The sequence below is a fragment of the Mercurialis annua genome, linkage group LG7, assembly GCF_937616625.2.
Source record: "Mercurialis annua linkage group LG7, ddMerAnnu1.2, whole genome shotgun sequence".
Taxonomy (NCBI): Eukaryota; Viridiplantae; Streptophyta; class Magnoliopsida; order Malpighiales; family Euphorbiaceae; genus Mercurialis; species Mercurialis annua.
This window is the reverse complement of record NC_065576.1, coordinates 37,011,365-37,034,172: the sequence shown is the minus strand read 5'-3', so window position 1 is coordinate 37,034,172 and position 22,808 is coordinate 37,011,365. Positions and strand designations below refer to the sequence as shown.

Below are 22,808 nucleotides of genomic sequence, written 5' to 3'. Positions count from 1 at the left end.
AATTTTACCTGTTTTGATCTTCTTTTTCTTTTTGATTGTACAAGTGGTGGGTCTTTTTTTTTCACCGCCGCTTGTGAAACTACTGGCACCTGCTCCTGCTAAAAGGCTCATTGTTTAATTTTTCTTAAACTGTTCTAATCGTTATTGAACACCAAGTGTTTAGTTTTTCTTAAACATTACATGTCAGCATAAAATGAGCCACGCTGGCAAAAGCAGACGGTGTTAGTATGGAGGGGTTACATAATACGACTGAAAAACGTTGAGGTCCTCGTTGTACCTTTCCGAACGTTGGGACCTATTTGACCTATAGGTTAAACGTTAGGAGTTTATTTAACACTTTTTACTATATTATAAAGTGTTTATATATCTTTTATATAAACAATTTTGATAAAATTCAAACACTAACATTGGATACCAATAATAAATAATTAGGTCAAATGTCAGTGGCGAAATTCATTTCATTTTTAAAAGAGACCATTTAAAAAAAATGATCATGTCATTAGGTAACTCGGACTCTTGTAGCCCATTCATGTTTTTTGATAGATAATAAATTTTGTCTATTGTAAATAAATTCTTGCCGCACTTTCTTACAAACACAAAGCACGACTAGGAGTTGTTCCCAGGCATCCTCAAAAAAACGGTTCTTATACACCCCAACCCCATCCCTTAGAAAGAAAAAAGTAGCATATGTGGATTAGTGCAATTATTGGTAGCATTATATTCAAGATTCCAAAAGATAGAGTAATTTAATATCTAAACTCATTAGTTTACCACACATGTGTATTGATTGGCAATTTTAAAATTTTATTACCTTATATGAGATATGTGTGTGTTGATGGGCAAACTTGGAAAAAACAAAATGTTATAATGTAAATAATATGCGAACATATTGAAATTGAAAGAGCCAAAGAAAAAACTAACCTCAGTGCGTCAAGTTGTGTGAGGTACAATACGAAACTAACTAATTTATATTTGAATGGCAGGGCAAGTTTGATTACAAAAAAGACCCTTTTTTCTTTCCTCGAAAAATGAGACAGAGAAAAGATATATAAAAGGGTTAATGTTAAAAAAAATCACGAACTTTATACATTTTCTCATTTTAATCACACAGTTTAAATTTTTTCATTTTCATACACGAATTATCAATTTTTCTCAAATTCATGCACGGTGCTGAGGTGGCACTCATTTATTGGTGTAAAATGACCTCCACCTCAGCGAAGTATACCAATGGAGCCGTGACACCTCAACACCGTGTATGAATTTGAGAAAAAGTGGTGGTTCGTGTATGAAAATGGGAAAATTTAAACTGCGTGATTAAAATGAGAAAATATGTAAAGTTGGTGAATTTTAATGACATTAACCCTATATAAAAACAATACAAAGAAAAGATTGTCCGTAATTCACATTGGTTAAAGATATATTTTGATTCTTCCAATATATATTTTTGTAGATCCATCTAGCTTCATAGGGATGCAGAGGGTGTCTATAATTGTTGATTTGTTTTTAATACAACATGACTGGTGAATTTTATTATTGTGGGGAATTGAATACACAACTACTACGCTATTATAATTGTGCAAATTTATTAGAGCAAACTTTTATTAGTGTTGAGTGAGTGGCTCAAGGAAAGACATCTTTGACAAATGAATAGAATATAGGTTCTAACTACATTTATGCAATGTGCTAATGACAAGACGCAAGAGTTGAAAAAAATATGTCCAATTGCCAAAGAACCCTGCATGTGGGTATTTCAATATTGGTGGCCCCATTAATATTATATATATCATTTATGCATAGTAGAGCAAACGAAATGGACAATTTTATGCACACCTTGCATTTTTCACAGGAACCCTCAACAGATAAATATTTTTTCAAATTATGGATAACTACAAAACTCATCAAGCACTGTATAATGTACATGACTTTTAACTTCACTTTTAGAAGTTAGAATATAGATATTTCAAATTATGAATATCCACAAAATTCATCAAGCACTGTATAATGTACAGGACTTTTAGCTTCGGTTTTAGAAGTTAGAATATAGATATGAAACTAACTAAATGAAACTGACCTTTGTTCTCGGTCATTGTCTGTTTGGTTTGGACTAAAATGATTTCAAGCAAGCATGTAAGTTGCTGGCTTCTGTTGTAACTTTACCTGCTTCGGACTATTTTCGAATTTATTATGAATCAAATCTATTAACTGTGTAGTGCTGTACGACTATAAATGTTCCTCCCACCTAAGTGCAGGTGGTATTCTTCTTTCATGTTCGTGAAAGGATAAAGGTACATTTAAGACCCTAATTTTAGGTTTTGAGTTTATGTTGTGGATCGTGGGGTCTAGTGTTTATGCTTCTTTTTATATATATAATGTTAATGTGTATTTAGAACCAAAATTTATCATTATGATTCAACTATAATTTTGAACCTAACATCAGGGTCATGGATGTACCTTTGGCCAATGTGAAATCTAAAGTCCAAGTTTTCATACCTACACTCAAGATATATGAATGTTTACTTCCATTTTGTTTTTTTATAAAAGGTGGTGGATTAGAATAGTTATAAAACAGCTATTTGTTAAATTCAATAGCAATTACAATTAATGCGCATGATTACTTCTCAACTCAGCCAACCACAAAGTAACGCAGCCAGACGACGTCTAACAGCATGGACCCAAGGCAAAAAGTAAAAAACAATTGACATGAACTCTCAGAGTTGCCATTGAACCAGGCAATAAAAAGTGGCCATTGTTAAAGCCGCCTGGCTGATGTCTACAAATACTAGTTGACAAAACTGGCATATATTCGTACAAGGATATATCTTTCACGTTAGAAGCAAGTAGAAACTACTACACTATTGAGATGGAGCAGATGGTGACATTAAACACTCATTCACGTTGATTCAAATCTTCAGTGCTATTCGTCTCCTACACCAAAAGAACTCCATTTATACAGCCATCATTCTCGGGATTATTTGTTACTTGAGCGTATTTCCCTGAATCAAGAAACAGATAGAGCTGTTACAAGAAAGCAAAGGATAACATAATGGAAGAAGGCAGAGTGAGAAATCAGGAATGGACTTACCCCATACAACTTTGCCGGCCGGTGTAACTAGACCTAATTCGCTGACATTCACCTGAAGTTCACACAATAACACTCAATACATATAACAGGAAGTCTTAATTCTATATATGTCGTAGCATCTCAAACAATATGCAAGTAATGTCGTAGCATCTCAAACAATATGCAAGTACTGTATTACCTCGATGATACTTCCTTTGGTTATAACTCCAAGAGATGTATACATTGGGCCATTAGGGTTTTTCTTCACTCCGATGATCTCAAGATTGAATGTGCATTTGAGTTCTGGGTGCGTCACATGGGCCTTTGTAAAACGCAATCCTGAAGGACGGATAAAACGCTCATACTTGGGAGGTTTCCTTGTAAAACCCGGTCCCACAAATGTGACCTTTGTTACCATCCTCTTCCACTGCTTGGCTGCAGAAATGAAGAACTTATTATGAGAGTTACCAATAAGAGAATTATTTCTCAGCAGATGAAGCACAATTAGTAAAATGCTTACTTTTTCGCTTGCCGGATCTAATAACTTTAAACATTTCATCTTCTGCAACAGGTCTAACCTGGAAAAGAAAAAGAAATAAGAGATATAGTTAGAGACCATTAAGCATTGCTACAAGTGCAAAGTGATGTCGTTATAAGAAGATTGAAAGTGTCTAAAACCAAAAATAAACTCCAATAGGATATAAATGAAGGAAGTAGATAATATAGATGAAATAAAATAGTGAGTTCCATCTAACCTTGGGTAGAGGCACCTCCCATTTCCCAGCCTTTTCTTTTCTCTTTTGCTTCACTGTGTTGCTAAGAATCTGAAACATCAGATTATACATTTAGAGATACAAATATATCCACATTCACTGCATATGACATGAACAGACTGATTTTAACCACATGTGCATCATGAATTAACCTTCATTCGTGTTGTATTTTCACGGTCAATCAGATATGCAGGAACAGCTCCTTCCTGAACATCATCATCCACCTTGCGCCTAGATGCTGATTCCTCATGCATGGCCAAGCTATTAACATAATAGAACAGAATTATCCAAAAGTTCAAGTGTCAACATAACTGATTTATTAACCAGGACACATAAAATAACTGTAGTTACAACACCATATCATAAAAGAAACAATTTTCAAGCAACTGCAATTACAAAACAAATTATGGAATAGGTACACACTGCAGAAACAGTTTATAAGATGACATAAAAGTCGCCATAACCACAAAAATCCTAAAAAAATTGTCAAACACATCAAAAGTTTCTGATATTAATTACAGCAATAATTATTATGGCGTGGCTGGCAGATCATGATTAACTACAAGAAAATCCTAAAATCGACACTTCAAAGTTACTTTTCAGCTACTATATCATAAATACACTTTGCCTAAAAAATGTAATATATAAATTACAGCAATAATTACTATGGCGTGGCTGGCAGTTCGTGATTAACTGCAAGAAAATCCTAAAATCGGCACTTCAAATTTACAACCACAAAATCCTACTCTCAGCCTGCTAGAATAAGAAAAGGGAATAGGGGAAGGCAAAAAAGGCTTTGTCATTAACATTTCCTACACCAATTACCATAAAGCAAAAAAAAAAAAAAAACAGCTTCAACATAGAGATACCACCCCTATCAAGCTGACTCCAATTATCACAAGATTACCACCTTAGACTAAGTTTGTAATATCATCCAATAAATGCACAACTGAACTAGGCTTAAACAATGTTACATGATATATCAGATTTCAATACTCGAAAAAGAAAATGTTTACGTAAAGCATCAACTATAGCACAACAAAATGAAATATTCTGAAAATCAGCATATAATATATCAGAATATAATATAAATTTGCATACAAAAACGCAGAAATGCAATAATCGAAATTAAAAAAAAAAAACAGAATTAAAAAGGAAACTAACGTTTTCTTCATGAGAGCCTTCTCAGCATAATTTTTCTTGGCGAGCATTTTACCCTTGATACCCAATGTCTGTCACCAAACATAATTTATTAGTTAAAAATCAAAATCACAATCACAAAGTTAAACATAATACACATACAAAAGAGCAAAGAAACAAACTTTTTGAGCACGCTCAGATTTCTTATGAACTTCACGAGCCTCCTTCTTGCGTTTACGCTCAAAATGATCGAGACGGTAGCCATGTCTCTTCCTGTGCAGCTCTATGTAATCTCCTTGAGGCTATAATTCAAATCAAATGAGTATAAATTATAATGAAAAAATAAACAATGGGAAAATAAGCAATTAAAGGAGATTGAATTATAGAACAAACCATGGTGATATAGGATTAGATTATCAAATTAAGGTTCAGCTGATTGTTCTTCTTGTGTACAGAGAGAAACCCTAATTGAGGGGTTTAATTTTTTTAGTTGGGGTTTGAATATTTGATCGACCAAGATGTAGAGTATTGGGTCGGTGAATGAGAGGCTTGATACGGGCTTTGATTTTAGCCCAGCCCAACTCCTTAATATTATGCTACTTTATTGTTTTAACAATTTAATCCATATTTAATTAGTTTATATAACACGCTTAGTTGAATAATTTATATGTACATTATATATAGGTTTTTAAATTACTAAATTGACTTTTTCAAAAAAAAATTACTAAATTGACATGAATTGAAAACGTGTAGGGTTGGATTGACAAAACATAATGTGATTTAAAAAAATTAAATGGATTGATTATTTTTTTTGTCAATCAGCGGCGTGTTTTAAGTTGCGTGATAAAATAAATTGATATGTTCATGATAAAAACACGTCCAACTTCAGTTAATTATTATTATTTTTATAGATTTAATGTCCTAAAAATTCTCAATCTTTTAACCCCTCTTCAATTTCATCCCAATATGCAAGAGGAGAAGGAGAAGTTGTAAACATATTTGGAGGAGCTGTTAATAAATTATAATTTCAGTTGTAATTTAAAAATATATATAATACAAAATATATATTTATCTTTCATTTATTATCACAATAAAATAAATATAATTATATAAATTAAAAAACAATTTAATAATAAAAAATTGCACAAGACATTGTAAGAAACTAAAACTAAATTTTATTACTAAAAGAATTTTAGTTAAAAAAGTAAAATTAATTAATTTTCATCAAAATTATTTAAATTTAGGAAAAAAACTATAAGGACTATAATTTTTTTTTTAGAAACCTGATTAGGATTTGGGGTGACCATGACCACCTCGGTTCCTAATGTTGGCCCGTCCCTGTTTGACCATACTGATTCACCATGGTCACCTTTATATTGATGTCCGATTCACTTAAAATCTATAATATTTGTACTCAATTTGTGTGTTTAGCTCATATTTATTAGTGTAAGAGCCGAGCTCGTGTTCACTTGTTTATGTTTAGGTTCACGAACGGAGATTATTTAGAACCTAAACAAACAAATACAAAATATTTAATAATTAATTATGAAATACATAGTAATTACCCAAACTTTAGTAAGAAATAAATAATAAAGAACGATTATTAAATATATAAAAATAATTTTTAACCAACAAAAATTCACAATATCAATAGCAAATAAATATCAAATGACAATCATAAAATATCTAAAGATTGTTTAATTTTATAAATAAATTTTTTTGATGAATAATCTCCTATAAATATATTTAAAATAAATAAATCATATATATATATATATATAAAAATATTTTTATACTAAATTATAAATTAATATCTTATATTTAATTTAAATATAAAATAGTTCAGTAACGTATAATCGAGCACGCATACAAATCAACTGACGAACTCTTTATTGAGTTTATATATGAGTCCGTTTATAAATTTTTAAACGAACACATATATAAACATGTTCATATACTATTAAACAAGCTAATATATGAGTGGTCTTGAACATAAACGAGACAAAGAACAATATATCCAAACTCGATTTGTTTAAATAAATAAACATAAAATTAAGTTTGAATTTGTTTTTTTTAGTACAAATGAACTTGAATCGAACTCTGATGAAGAAACAGCTCGTGAACAACTCGGTTCGCTACACCCCTGCACATCACTAGTTTATCGAATTGGTCAAAACCAAATCCAAATTAATCTCATAAATTTCAAAACTTTTTAATCAATTAGTAAAATACATGGAACTTTCTAACTGCTAAAGGATAAAAATAAGCCTAAAATGTCTCAAACAATCAACATTAATTAATGCAGAAATGGTCCAAATATTGATTCACAGTATCCTACACCATGGCCGAATAAACTGCGTGCTCAACAACAAATAATAAAATAAATATTTTCTTTTTTTACCTAAATCCCAACGATTATTGTATGAGACTATAGTAAACCAATAATTAATAATTTAAGAATAATAATTGGGTAGTTCGTCTACATAATAAAACTCCCAGAACACAGTAAGATCAACTGATTGATTATTACAATACGGTTCTATCCCACTGTAAGAAACGAAATTGCAATAACTTTTCTTGCTTATGAAGCTTTTCTAGTACAGCACGTGTCTGATCCTTCATAAACACTGTTTTTGTTTTTTTATGCTGTTGGCCAATTCACTCAATTTCATTGATCGCCACTCTGTAATTTCCAGGTTCTTCTTTATTTTCGTTGGCTCCCTTAGGTTCTGACTTTTTTATTTATATTGCTTCTTTCAAGTTTATTTCTTGTTCTTGATGATTATTGTACAGTTTCTTGAAGTGGGTTAATGTTAAAATCATGATTAGTTCATGTGGGTCATCTGTTTTTGGAGTTCTTGTAGTAAAGATTGTATTTTGATTATTATGGGTTTCAGAGCTGTTCGTTCTTGGAGTTTGAGTAGTCTTATAAAGGCTTTTATTGAGCTTTCTATTGCTTATACACTCTTATGTGGATCTCTTTTTTCATTTATACCATCTAAATTATTGAGTGCACTTGGACTTTATTTTCCATGTCCTTGTACTGGCTTTTTTGGCTACCAAAACTATGATCTGTGCTTTCACAGACTGTTGATAGATTGGCCAATTACAAAGATTGCTACCATTCAGGAGTTGGCTAAGACTAGATTCCCTTTTGATTTGATTTGGTTTGATCACCAGTCTTGTAATTTGCATGTGGAAAGGATTGGAATTAGAAACTGTTCAAATGGGGTTTTTGTGGTGGAGGGAGATGCTTGTTCTGGTTCAATTTCGGGTCCAATATGTGAAAGTTCTGTTGATAAGGAATTTGAAAGTGATTTGAAGGGGAAGAGAAGCTTGAATCAGAAGCAAAAACCCGGGGTTCGTCGGCGGAGAAGAGCTGCTCTTGGATATGGTAAAAACTTCCCTGCTACATCTTTTACTAGTACAGGCACGAATCTAGTAGGTGTAGGAATTCCCTACCATGTTTATGATGGCAGTGTTATGAGAACTGAGTTTAGTGATTGCTTGGATCCTGGAAGTGCAGTGGAAGATGGTTTTGTAGGTGAGTGAAATCTGTTGCTTAAATAACAGTCCTCCTCATTTACAAAGATATGCATTACATATTTCATATTGAACATGTTTGTTAGTTGTTTAGAACAATTTAAGTCTAAGTTGATTTTCTTTGACCTTTAATTCACAATTTACTATTGAACACATTTTGCACTAAAAGGCAAACTGACTGCTTGCTGGTTAGGTGATCAAAATGCTCGAAACAGCAGTATTTTTAGTCAAAGCACCGCGACTAATTTTGAATATGATGGATCCTATTGGAAGGGTAAAGACATTGACAAGGATTCAGCGACTGTTGAAATTGAAGCAAATGTGATTCGCCAGTTGGTACAATCACTTGAAGAAGAGAAAGTTGCCCGTGCAGCTCTTTATCAGGAGTTAGAGAAAGAGAGGGCTGCTGCTGCAACTGCAGCCGATGAAGCCATGGCCATGATATTACGGTTGCAAGAAGATAAGGCATCTATTGAAATGGAAGCGCGACAGTATCACAGGGTGATAGAAGAAAAATTTGCTTATGATGACGAAGAGATGAAGATTTTTAAAGAGATTCTTATTAGGAGGGAGAGGGAGATTCATTTTCTAGAAAAGGAAGTTGAAGCTTATGAGAGGATGAGCTTTTTGGGAAATGAGCAGGCGGAAGGTGATTCATCCTATCAGATAAACGACGAAGAGCAGGGCTCTTCACCTTCAGTTAATTCAATTGATGAGAAGGGAATGGGAAGTACTGCAAAACGGCTATTGTATAATGAGCAAAGCCAAGCATTGGGGGAAGAAATGATAAGTGTGGACTTAATCTCTGACTTATGCGTGTCGCAAGATCTGGTGCAAAGCACTGATAGTGTAGCAGGAAAACAAGAAACCGAAAGGGATATCCGCATGATATCACCTAAAAAAAGTGATACTATTGAAGAAGAACTAGGAAAAGATGAGGACCATCGGAATCAATTGGGCTGCAAGATACATAGTTCTATACTCGATTCAGAATCAACTGTTTATGATGTTCATGTTGTTGATGCTACAACAAGTGTTCAGAGTGATAAACTTTTGAGTGACTGTTCGAATATGACCATGGCAGATATTGAGCCCATTGTCCGTGAGAGCAGTTTTGATATGCATAACATATCCCTAGTGTCTGGTAATTCTTCATGCAAAACCGTTAACTTTGATTCACAGAGGCGGTCTCCATCTCCAATTGATGGTGAAAGGTTAAAAATTGACAATGAAGTTGAAAGGCTAAGAGAGAGGCTGCGTATAGTGCAAGAGGAAAAGGAGAAGCTAACTTTCTCAGCAGAGCACAGGGAAATAGTAAATACACAGCTTAAACTGGTGGAGGACGTATTGAACCAGCTTCGAGAGATTCAGCAGCTGAGAGAGCCCACGCGGCATGCTTCTTTACCGACATCATCTTCTAAGGTGTGCTACAAGAGTTTTAAATGCTATTTCTGGTTTTTCGCCTTATTTTTTTTTTAATAAACTGATTAAATGACAAGTGCACTGGCATTATTGTTGATTCAAGAACTTACTCAGCAGTGCGGAGCCTACCATGAGATTAAGCTATTGTATGCAAATGGTGAAACAAATACAGAATTAGGAGTAATGCTTATATAGAATCTAAGACAAGATGTTTAACATGGCTGTGACAATGATGTAAAACATTAAGACGTGTATATTAAAGAGAATGGAGTTGAACCCTAAAATGCTTCCAGGCTATTGCCGGAGAGGGGGGGAGGGTGGCTGCATTTTTATGCAGCCTTCATTAGTAGAACCTCATAACTGAAAGAGAAGGTAGGAGGGTCTAGGACATGGATTTAAATCGCGGTAACGGCCGCAGTCGCGGTCGCGGCCGTATATAACGGAAACATATTAGTAACGGCCGTAACGTTGCATAACGGTCCGGCGAAGCGCAATTTTTATTTAAAATTTTGTAAAGTATATAGATTTATTATACTTTGAAGGAATTAAATAAAATTTAACTATACAAATATCTAATTAAAAGAGATGTAGAAAAAAATGCATACTTTATTCATTATTTTATATCATAATTGTTTATGCTTTATTTTGAAGAAAAAAAAGTAGACAGAAAAATTAAAGAAAACTTGGATAAGCAATTAAACAAATATAAAGTCCTGAAATCTAATAGTAATCAATAAATAAAATATATAAAAATTATGTATAATTTTCTAATCTATATTTGAATTTTATATATAAACAAAATTCAAAAACCATTAATAATATATAATAGGTAAATTTAATAGTAATAAATATTTATTCATAATTTATGGTTGTATATATTGGTGGGTTTATACATATATATAGGTAATTATTGTTTTTCTCAAAAGTGGTGGGGTCTATGCAGCACTTTAGTTCTGCAAACTGTACTGCCTCTAACTCTGCAGTCTGCTGCATGTCAGCTTTTTCTCATATGTTGCAAGTTTGCAACCTTACTTAAAGGTAACGGAAAAAAAAACGGCCTTTACCTTTACTTAACGGAGGTAACGGCCGTTACTCATACAAAAAAGAAAAGTAGGCTAGATAACGGCCATAAAGGTAACGGCATGCTTCAAAACCTAGAAATAACGGCCGTTACGTTACGTAACGGCCGTTATTTAAAACCATGGTCTAGGAGACATAGGCACTTCATAAACGTTTTACCCTTATTATATGGACATAGATGCTTCTTTTTACCGTTATCCGTAATAACATATACTAGGAGGTTCATAGAAGCTTCATCCAGAGAGAAAAATCTCTAAAATTTAAAATCATCAGCTCAATAATTAACTTCAGGAGCTATATAAGCAGATCTAATGAAAAATAACATTCCAAAAGTTAGATCTTGGATCTTCTTTTACCTACCTGTGAAATTCTTACCTGCACCAGCCGTTGGATGATTAACACGTATTTTGGGTGTACACGTATTTTGGGTGTTGTACACTTGCAATAGGAATTTAACGTGTGACTCTCACTATTTAAAACTACATCTTAAATCCCACCACTTGATATTCATAATACACCCCATATAGATAATAATTTTCCTACTTACTATCATTTTCATGCATCGGTTTCATTATTTTCTGCCAAGCATCTGAAGTAACAAGTATGATTAACAAAAATGATTTGATTCAATTTGATATGGTTCTTATTGCTTTTACTGCATGCACGGTGTTGTTTCTGGTTAGCAATTTGAGCAATCCATTACTTAACAATTTGAACTTTTAAGCTTTGATTGATACTATGTGATACTTTTTGATAGAGTATCAGAGCTCTATGATCAAACAATGTAGAGTTCAATCCTTGGCAATACTATTTGATTAATTAAATATACGAGTATGAGGTAGCGATGTGTTTGTTCATGCTTCAAACCTAATGGGTACTCGCATGCAGAGTGTGTTGGAGATGATAAACCATAGCCAGAGCCGCACATAACAATTTCAGCTTTTAGGTTGATTGAAGGACGATAGATTAAATAGCATTGGTGAAATTTTAGAAGTGTTTCTAATTAGATTAAGATATGATTGTCCGTTAAGTTGATTTCTTATTCTGATTGGTAGATATACAACCCCCACAATTGCAATGCTACGCTAAATATAGATTTTTGTTAACTGTTGTATTGCTAGAAATCTCAGCTTCAGAAAACGTAGTACTAAACGTCATTATGTTTCACAAACACTCTGATCAAATACTCTGCAATTTCAGGCAAGCTTGAAGAAAAGACATCATCGAAGTCCGTCATACGAAGGCATTGAAAGTAGTTAAATCATCAAATTGGATCAAGAAAGGAATCAACGGAATCAAGAAGAATCTGCATTCGTCAGGTTTGTCTCGTTAATGTGTCTTAGGATAGTAGCCACGGAGCTGTAAATTCACCTCTGTAAATTCATGTCAATTAACGGTTTGATTCGTAAGCTAGCTGTGTTGATCTTTGATATTGTAGTTTTAAATAAAAATCTTGGTTTGTAAATTTCAAGATGAATGGAAACTACTTAGTTCTGCATGTCTTACATACATAGTTGAAAAGTGTAAAATTATGCACTTTTTATTCTTAAGATTTTATAATAGCTATGTCAACTCTAATGTGAAAATGAATCTTCCTGAAACTTTGAAAATTGATGCATTTTTTTAGTGGTTGGTCTATTTTAGAATAAATAAAGTATTGAATAATAGAACAAATAATGTTTAATTTTTTTTAATTGCAGTTAAATTTGTTTGACTTAATTGAATTGCTGCTTTCTTTATATTTGTCTTTTTCTTTTTCAATTTAATTTGGTGGAATAAATTATGAAAAAAATAAAAAAATTCAAATAAGATTATAATTAAAAAAAAATAAAAAAGTTTGATTAGTACTAAGTACTAATATTTGAGTTTTTTGACTCTGGATGTAGACCAGAAGAATTGGTAGAAGGTAGACGTCAATGGAGTTGGAAAGTCTAACAAGCTGAGAAGGGTTTAGTTTTTTTATTAGTAGTTTTTATGAATAATGTTTATTGTCGTAAATCATGTTTTTCTTCTAGATGACAGAAAACGAAAATTAATTACAGTATATATCTGTTTCATCTGAAAAGTCTTAGTTTACACACACTTAAAAAGTTATAGTTCAAAGTATTTTGTACGTAGACGTAGTTTGCCTGCTTTAAAATAAGAGTTAATTACAAATTAATAAACGAATTTTAATTTGCAATTACAACACGAATTTTAAAACTTGACAAATTGATAGATTGATTTTCATTTTTTTAGTAAATTAGTACACTGACCAATCATACTACAATATGTGACTGTATATTACAATGTCTATATTAGTGTTTTTCTAGTTCGATATATTAATTTGCTAAATATGAGAGTTGGTGTACCAATTTACCAAGTTTTAAAGTTTGTGTTATAATTTGCTATTAACCCATAAAATAATTATTTTAAATAAAAATTCAAATTTCAAAGGATTTTGTCATTTTTCATTAACATAATATAATGGATAATAAAATAAATTTATAATCATTCGCATTTATTAATAACATTTATTGCTTTAAATTATATCATCATGAAAAAGATAAAAAAAAAAGTACTACAAGTTGGGGTCATAGTTTTATCGAACAAAGGATCACTTTACCCCCTGAACTTGGCGCAAAGTATCAAAAACGTCCAAATTGAGAAAACCGGATCACTTTTACCCTGAACTTGGCAAAACCGGCTCAAAAACCCCCCTTATGCTGAAGTGGCACTTAATTGGAGAGTGAGATTTCAAATTTTAAAATTAACTCTATTTATTTATACTTAACTCTAATTAATCTAATTTAATTAAACATACTAATTAAACACTTAATCATAATTAACCTAATCATAATTAACCTAATCTAATTAACCTAAAACTCTAAATATACCCATAATCCGGCCAACCTCCGGCCTCCGTCTCCAACCTCCGGCCTCCGTCTCCAACGGAGACGGACTGATCTCTGCAACAGAGATGAACCCATCTCTGTTGCAGAGACACTCATCGTCTCTGTAAGGAGACGAACGCATCTGGATTCGTCTCCTTACAGAGACGACGGTGGTCTCTGTAAGAAGACGAACCCATCTGGGTTCGTCTCCTTACAGAGACGAACTCGTCTCAGTATCAGAGACGAGATGAGTTCGTCTCTGTAACAGAGACGAACCCAGATGGGTTCGTCTCTGATACAGAGACCAGACGACGAGCTTCAGAGACGAAGCTCGTCGTCTCTGATGGGCAGCTGTCGGAGAAGAAGTCCGGCAGCTGCTCATCTATTAAAAAAAATATTTTTTTTGTAAAAAATACAAAGTAGTCCTTTTTATTTTTAATTAAAATTCATTTAACATATAAAGTTTTAAAATAAAAAAGATTAAATAATTTTTTTAAAAATTATTATATGTTAATTTAAAAAATCAAAAAATATTAAGCACCTTTTTAAACTATTTACCATTAAAAACCACCTTTCAAAATTAACCACCACAAAAAACCGGAGAGTGAGGTACACTCTCTAGGGTGAGAGTGGGGAGGGGGGGTTTTGTACTAAATTTGACAAGTTCAAGGTAAAAGTGATCCTGTTTTGCTAATTTGGACGTTTTTGATACTTTGCGCCAAGTTCAGGGGGTAAAGTGATCCTTTGTTCTAGTTTTATCTACAGGGGACCTATGCAACTCTAAATAAAACTAGTCTGATATGAAAGGTTTAAAGGTGCATTTCCATAGTTGAGATCAATATTTTAAAAAATCAGACCTAACCGGCTGATTGTACAGGTTAAACTGGAAATCGGTCAGTGATCCGATCTAAAACTGTAAAAAAACTTGATTTTTTAGTTTAACCGAATTGGACCGAATCGAACCGATAAAAATGGGTGTTGACTTGTGAATCGGAGGTTGAACTGGTAAAAAACCTATAAATCATAATTTTTTGAAATTTATTAAACCGGTTGAACCGGTTAATAAACCAATTCAACCGGTTGAATTGGCACCGTTAACCTCATCGATTTAGCCACCAATTCAATTTTTAAAACACTGATTGAGATACGTTCAAAACATTTCATGAACTCTGTAGATAAATATATTTAATACTTTAAAATTATATCAATATGAAAAGAACAAAAAAGTACTAAAAATTCAAATGAGATTTGCATAGTTGAAATGACAATGAGCTTTTAAAATATTTGAGCATTTTCGATGCATTCTTTAAAAATGTAAAACTCTTTAATTTAAAGAGTTTGACATAAAATATAAACTCCAATAGACTTCCTATATTTAAAATTTAGAGTAGAGCGTCTCCACATATAGAGAGCCAAATTCATTCTCTACTTCAAATCTTATCAATAAAAATACAAATTTTAAATAATTTTGATAATTTTTGCTTTTGAAAATATAATTTTATCTTATTTTTAGTATTTAAAAGTAATAGAATAAATAAATTAATAGATTAACATTATTTAATATCTACAAAAATAAAATAAATTAAAAAAATTATGAATTGGAGATTCAATTTAAGCACTGCCATTTTCTTAAATATTAGCATAACCTTTCAAATATTTTTATTTATTAGCTCACGTGCCGTTTTCGGCCATTGGAATCCAACGTGGCTCGCCAGATTGCCTCGTCAGCGCCAGCGTGGCTTTCTTTATGCAACGTCGTTTTGGATTATTCCTACCATATAGCACGAACTACCATTTTATCTCAGATATTAGCACAACCTTTCAAACATTTTTAAATTTTAGTCTAAAACCAGTTTCCGGCTATTGGAACCAATTGTGCACATTTAAAAATAATAAATGCACATTTATCATAAAATAACATATGTTGACATTGCATGTCCGGTTGATGGCAGTTCAGTAGGCATCGGTTGTGTGGTTCATGACAGTAAAGGTAAACTGATCCAGGCCTGTGCCTCTAACATCATAGGCAGCTACTCTCCTAGAACGGCTGAGATAATGGACATCCGAGAAATTTTCAGTTGGATTAAAGGATTCGAGGTACTACCGAAGCTGACTTTTTGATTGAAGACTGTGTAGATTTGGCTAAGCAATTTTCGATTTTAATTTTTGTTTTTGTAAGAGTACGATCTGCGGATCAGACAGCGCATAATTTAGCGCACTTTATCCGTTCCTTGTCAGGTAAGCAGGAGCGGTATTCTCACGTTTTTGAATTTCTCACACTTGTAATTGTTTTCAAGTTGATTCATGAATAAATCTCTTGATCGTTTTCAAAAAAAAAAACATATGTAGGGTTGTGAATATATGTTACAAAAATCTGCTACGTATTATGAACAAGCATATGCTTTAGAGGTACATCACTTTTGTTATAAAAATTATCGAATACAAAATTAATTTAGTTATTTTATTTATTTTTGAATTTAAAGTTTTAATGTGGATCAAACTTTTGACTTTTGATTCCGACATCTTTTTCTAAAATTTTATTGGATGTTCTGATTGAAAGATTTTATACTTCTAATTTTACAGTATTGATATTAAAGTTGTGAATTTCTGTCTGTGATGTTAGAGTTTGTGAATTTATGGTTGTAATTCTAGGGCTGTGAATTTAAGCTGTGATGTTAGGGTTAGATGTGATTTTAATGGCTGAAAACAGATTTTAAGCTAAAATTTAAAATATTTAAAAGGTTGTGCTAATATTTGAGACAAAATGGTAGTTTATGCTATTTTTTTTTTGGTAAGCCCATCCGGTTTCCAAGGCTTCGCCCTGACTAATCCGGATCCGACCCGTGTCGCGCACCTGGCATGGTGGGTGAGTCTTCCAGTGGGAATTTTCTGCATTCACAAGGACTCGAACCCGAGACCTTACTTAAGCGATACCAAGCCGCTTACCACTTGAACCAACTCTCATTGGTTAGTTTATGCTATTTGGCAGGAATAATTCAAAACGACTTCACATAAAGAAGGCCACGCTAGCACTGACGAGGCAATTCAGCGAGTCACGTTGGATTCCAGTGGGGTCGGAAACGGGGCGTAGGCTAAAACTTAAAAACATTTGAAAGGTTATGTATTTGAGATAAATGGTAGTATGTGCTTAAATTGCAAAAGACGTGTGCTATCTGGTAGGAATAACCCTTTATTTTATTCTAAGCATTTTTATTTTTAATCTTACACTTGTATTATATTCTCTTTGTTTCGCGTGTTTCTTTCTTTTCCTTCTTCTCTGTTTTTTTTCAATTTCTTTCTCGTCATTTCTCCGCCGTCGCTTCGCCGTCATTCCATATTTAATTTCATCAATTTTTTTGCTCGTTGTAATATTTACGATTTATTTTAATTTTTGGATCTAAAAAATTGGCTTTGATTTTCTTTTTCTTCCATTTTTCAGATCTAAAAGTCTACTGAAAAAGTTGAAAAAAATGTTTTTTTTGCCGGAAATTTTTTTTATGCAGAAAACTGTTTGATCATCATGTTGGTACCACTAAATTATCATATCAGTATCATAATACTGCAGGAAAAAACAATTTTTTCTAAAAACAGTATTTGATTATCATATCGGTATTAATAATATTATCATATCGTTATCATCATATTATCTTGATAAGGTTATGATATAGTATATAAAATATTTTTGCATTATAAAGTTATGATAATAGTGTAATACCCCAAAATATTTTAAGGTAATTAAGTCGTGCCACGTGTCGAGATTTCCGATAAATTAAATTAAGGAGAATTTAATTTGATTATATCGGAAATTTAGAATAAAAATTTGATGAGTCAATTAGCGGGATTAAAGGAGTTATTATGAAAAGTTGGATGTGGAAGCATTTTAGGGCTAAATTGTAAATTTTGAAAAGTTTAGGGGCTAAAGTGCAAATTAGCCAATTAAGCCTGAAAATAGAAATTCGAGGATTTTCGATGGAAATATGTATTTTTGAGTTAGTATTATTTATTCGGATATAAATAATACGTATTTGAATTAATAGAAAGATTAATTGAATAAGTTTTGGACTAAATTGAAGCTTTTGAAAAGTTTCAAGGACCAAATGGCAAGTTAGCCATTATACATATGATTCAAACCTTCAGATGAAGGTTACAGAACCTTCATCTCTTTTCTTTCTCTTTCCCATTTCTCTCGCTCCGTTCCTTACGGTTCCGTCGCTCGATTCCGTTTCTCGTCCATTTTCGACGTTTAATAGCTCGAATTGATCGTATTCTCGAGGCGAATCACGGTAAGCTTGACGTTTTACCGTTTCGTTGATTATATTTTAAGTTATATCGATTCAAAGTTTTAGGCCACGAAACGATTTTATCGTTTTATCGAATATAGGATTGATATATAGCGTTTTGAGCTTAGAATACGCGTTTTGGCTGAGTTTGGAGCGTTTTTACGTATATAGCAGGTCGGAAACCCCGGAAATCAATTTCGGGGGATCGTGCACGACAGTACACGATCGTGTACTGTGGTACACGAACGTGTACTTATGGTACACGAACGTGTACTAAGGTACACGAACGTGTACCATCATATGGTACACGAACGTGTACCTCCCTGCACGAGCGTGCACCCTTCGATTCTCGCACCCTGAGTCTTCGTACTTCGATTGAATTAATTACGCGTATTGAATCGGAAATCGAATAGTAGTTAACCTAATGAGGTTATAAGAAGATTGAATTGGAAGTAATTTGCGATCCGTAAACGAGTTTGATATCGTTTAATGGGATATGCGTGAGAAGCACGACGATTAATAAGAGTTCAATGTGTCGAGTCTCGAGTCTAGAGTTAATCTTAGAATAGGATTCTGATGTGAGTCAAATGTTTTGAAATTGTTTTAGATCCAGCGAGGTATGAAGGAGCTGGACCAGGAGCTCGGGAAGCTTGACGTTTCTAAAGCCCCGACGTATTTTTGGATAAGCGTTTTCTGTGAGTTTATACGATTTGCTTTTAAAGTATTTATTAAGCAATTATTTTATATTGCTTTATATTTGAATTACATGTTTTATATGCGAATTCTTTTTATGAATTACATATGGTTGATTTGAAACCAGTATTGATCCGATGGAACGTGCTACCTATTGGGCGACAATAGGACTGTGTGATCACCAGTTTTGATATACCTCAGCTGGGAGCTGATGATGAACATGAAATTTACGATTGGGTTATGATTTCGATACGAGAGTGAACTCGGCTACGGTGTAGCCTGGAAGTCCCCGTATCTAGTGGCTGGGCCACCAGCGAGTTGGACTCGCAATTGATATTTATGATTGGGTTGATCGATTGATTATTAGTATGTTTGAGGATTAAGGTTTCATTCGGATCCTGTACTTGGCTGCATACGATTAAGTATCGTTTATGATTTTATTTGAATACTTATTAGTAAATGTATGAACTCACTCAGTATATCCCAATATACTGACCCCTCACAGATTTCCTTTCAGGATAAAGACGCTTTGAAGCAACGGACTTCTATCCTACTTCCAGAAGTCTGTATTTTTGAGTATATAAAGAAACAGTACTTTACTCTTAGAGCTGCAGTAGATAAGAGTTTTGTAAGTCAGCTTGTATGTGTAGCTTTCTGTAAATATAACTTTACCGTTTTAAAGTCTTAAACGTTTTACGCTTGCTGCGTTATATATATTGTGACTGCCAGAGGATATGTGTGCCTGGCATGTGTGCTTATGCATGACACGTGTTTATTTATGTCATGCATGACGTTTATGTTTTGCGAAAAATTATTTTACGTTTTTAGGCTTGCTACGGGTTTTGGAGCAACCACTCCCATTCCCTAGCGCCGGTCTCGGCTCTGAGATTGGGTCGTGACAATGTTGGTATCAGAGCATGGTCCAGTTACCATTGCTTATGTCAGAAGAGTGATTGATTTTCCTAGGAATCTACTGCAGCATATAGGACTCGAGTCTTGTCCTTGTTACGTATTCGTTTGATTTTCAAACTTTCAGCTTTCCCTCTAGGATGTGAGTCTGTCTTATGTGTGTGTTCGCTTGTGATGAGATGCGCGTTTATTACGGTATGCGTTTGCGATAATATGCGATTATGTGGCTAAGTAACGCTGTTTGTCTTGGTCAGGATGTCTGACCAACGACAAGAAGTAGAGCGAGCTGCCGCTGCAGCACATAATGTTATAGAAGGGGCGCATGACGTCCATCCAGAAGCTCAAGATGAGTCTTCTGTTCACGGAGGAGGTGGTGGCCAAGAGGCCCAGGCGCAGGCACCTGGAGTGCAAGCGCAAGCCCAGCAACCTAATGTTGTGGGTTTTGATCTGAATCAGTTCCTTACGGGAATTGCGGCTATGCAAGCTAATCAGGCAGAAGTGCAGAATATGCATCGTGAACAACTACAGCAGCAACAGCTACGCAATGTTGCTTTTACTGATCGAGATATCGTTTTGGCTTATATGCGCCTCAAGCCAACTAAGTTTGACAGTACAGGTGATGCTCTCGATTTCCTCGAAGAAGTAGAACGTAATGCTCGACGCCTGCAAGCTAATGAGAGACAGACCATCATTATGGTGGAAATGTCATTGAAAGGACCCGCAAAAGATTGGTTTCAGCAGCATATTCAGCCAACCATGGAGACTATGACCTGGGCTGAATTCGCGAACCATTTTAGGGAATACTTTTTACCATATGCGGTGACGGAGAGTTATCGTAGTCAGTGGTTGACCCTGAGTAGAGGCAATCGGTCTGTGCAAGAGTATGTGACGGAGTTCACTAGAGTGAGTAGGTTTGCACCAGACCTGACTACAGACCTAGTCAGAGTGAACTCAAGGTTTGTAGAGGGTCTAGGAGCTGAATTTGTGAGTCTGACGTCTGATATCGGAAGAACCTTAGTGCAACTGATTGATAGTGCTAGGCAAATGGAAGTTTCTCTTATCCGTTTTGGAAAAATTCCTGACCCTTCCAATATTGCACTTGTGAGAGATAATACGTTTCGCAGCGTACAGAGCGCACCTACCCGATCTTATGCTGGGAGTTATTCTCGACCTCCATCACGTCAGCAGAGAAATAAAAGAGCTCGGTATGGAACTAGAGTCAGTACTTCAGGCACCGGATTTAGTGCCAGATCGATGAGTGTCATGGGAGGCGGAGTTCCTTTATGTCTGAATTGTAATAGGAGGCACTATGGTGCGTGTTACACTGCTAATGGAGCATGTTTTAACTGTGGTCAACGGGGCCATTTTGCCAGAGATTGTCCGAGGCAGATGCCTCAGGGTTCGATGACTACTGTAGTACAGCCTTCTTATCAGCAGCAGAGAACTGCGCAGCAAATAGCGTCAGGATATGATCAAACAGGAAGTACCTTTACTGGCCAGAGAGGCCGTGGTTATGCGAATCGAGGAGGCACAAACGGCGGAGGTCGTGGTACTGGCCAGACTTCGCAGGCTGGCGGAAGTCAAGCTAGGGTCTTTGCACTGAATCCTCAGGAGGCTCAGGCTTCCAATGCGGTGGTGCAAGGTACCTTTTCTATCGCTTCTCAAGACGCATTAGTTTTATTTGATCCGGGCGCTACACATTCGTTTGTTTCGCCTAGTTTTGCTAGTAAGTTAGGAGTGCAACCAGCGTATCTTAGGAATCCCTTATCTGTAGCTACTCCAGTTGGAGAAAGTGTGGAAGTTAGTATCGTTTACCCGTCTTGTCCTGTGAAAGTTCAAGGACGAGATTTGTTAGTCGACTTAATTTTACTCGAAGTATTAGCTTTTGACGTTATACTAGGAATGGATTGGCTAGCTCAGCACTATGCCAACGTGGATTGTCGGAAGAAGACGGTGACGTTTAACACGCCTGGAATTGAAGCGGTTTCAATTCAGGGTGATAAGATGGAATCTTCTACGAGTATTATTTCAGCTATTAAAGCTTGTAGTATGTTGAAGAAGGGATGTCAAGGATTCTTAGCAATAGTACGAGACGTGGAGAAGAAAAGTATAAATTTAAGTAACGTGCCAGTTGTGTCGGAATATCCAGACGTTTTCCAGAGGAATTACCTGGATTACCCCCAGATCGCGAGATTGAATTTTGTATCGAATTGGCTCCTGGCACGAAGCCAATATCGATACCTCCTTATCGAATGGCGCCAGCAGAGCTCAAAGAACTTAAGGATCAGTTAGAAGAATTGTTTGATCGTGGTTTTATTAGACCGAGTGTATCCCCGTGGGGTGCACCAATGTTGTTCGTGAAAAAGAAGGATGGATCGCTTCGACTATGTATCGATTATCGACAGCTGAATAAGGTGACGATTAAGAATAAGTATCCGTTACCCAGAATCGACGATTTGTTCGACCAGTTACAAGGAGCGAAGTTTTTCTCTAAGATTGATCTAAGATCAGGCTATCATCAATTGAAGATTCATAACGATGACATACAAAAGACTGCTTTCCGAACTCGATATGGACATTATGAGTTCCTCGTTATGTCATTCGGATTGACGAACGCCCCAGCAGCCTTCATTGATTTGATGAATAGGATATTCAAACCGTACTTGGATCAGTTCGTGATCGTGTTCATTGACGATATTTTGATCTATTCACGTTCAGAAGAAGAGCACGCTCAACATCTGCGAATAGTACTAAAGACGCTAAGAGAGCATCAGCTTTACGCCAAATTCTCTAAATGTGAATTTTGGCTAACGGAAGTGGCTTTCTTAGGTCATGTGGTTTCACAAAGCGGCATTAAGGTTGACCCAAAGAAGATCGAAGCTGTGATAGAATGGAAGCGGCCTGAATCAGTTACGAAAATTAGAAGTTTCCTTGGTTTAGCGGGATATTACAGACGATTTGTACAGGACTTTTCGAAGATCGCTGTACCTTTAACGAAGTTAACTCAAAAGAACGCGACATTCAATTGGACGGA

General features: G+C 34.6%; 2 protein-coding genes across 2 annotated transcripts; one reads left to right on the top strand and one right to left on the bottom strand.

Annotated features, from left to right (window-relative positions):
* Nucleotides 1–2,685: 2,685 nt before the first annotated feature.
* LOC126657494 (uncharacterized) lies at nt 2,686–5,479 on the bottom strand. Its single transcript, XM_050352193.2, has 9 exons — nt 5,368–5,479; nt 5,157–5,276; nt 4,999–5,066; nt 3,987–4,095; nt 3,817–3,885; nt 3,582–3,639; nt 3,261–3,496; nt 3,083–3,134; nt 2,686–2,993 (listed from the first exon to the last, which is right to left on the bottom strand). The coding sequence occupies exons 1-9, from the start codon at nt 5,368–5,370 to the stop codon at nt 2,926–2,928; spliced, it is 783 nt and encodes a 260-aa protein (XP_050208150.1). The 5' UTR covers nt 5,371–5,479; the 3' UTR covers nt 2,686–2,925.
* Nucleotides 5,480–7,416: 1,937 nt separating this feature from the next.
* On the top strand, nt 7,417–12,517 carry LOC126656094 (uncharacterized). Its single transcript, XM_050350572.2, has 3 exons — nt 7,417–8,518; nt 8,711–9,939; nt 12,220–12,517. The coding sequence occupies exons 1-3, from the start codon at nt 7,807–7,809 to the stop codon at nt 12,277–12,279; spliced, it is 2,001 nt and encodes a 666-aa protein (XP_050206529.1). The 5' UTR covers nt 7,417–7,806; the 3' UTR covers nt 12,280–12,517.
* Nucleotides 12,518–22,808: the final 10,291 nt, after the last annotated feature.

What these genes read in the sequence shown, in the direction of transcription:
- LOC126657494 (XM_050352193.2), bottom strand. An exon ending in AAGGCTCTCATGAAGAAAAC is followed by an intron (nt 4,096 to 4,998) that starts GTTAGTTTCCTT and finishes TTATGTTAATAG; the next exon opens with CTTGGCCATGCATGAGGAAT. An exon ending in AAAATACAACACGAATGAAG is followed by an intron (nt 3,886 to 3,986) that starts GTTAATTCATGA and finishes CTGATGTTTCAG; the next exon opens with ATTCTTAGCAACACAGTGAA.
- LOC126656094 (XM_050350572.2), top strand. Translation starts at nt 7,807, where the DNA reads ATGTGGGTCATCTGTTTTTGGAGTTCTTGTAGTAAAGATTGTATTTTG. An exon ending in AGTGGAAGATGGTTTTGTAG is followed by an intron (nt 8,519 to 8,710) that starts GTGAGTGAAATC and finishes CTTGCTGGTTAG; the next exon opens with GTGATCAAAATGCTCGAAAC. An exon ending in TACCGACATCATCTTCTAAG is followed by an intron (nt 9,940 to 12,219) that starts GTGTGCTACAAG and finishes CTGCAATTTCAG; the next exon opens with GCAAGCTTGAAGAAAAGACA.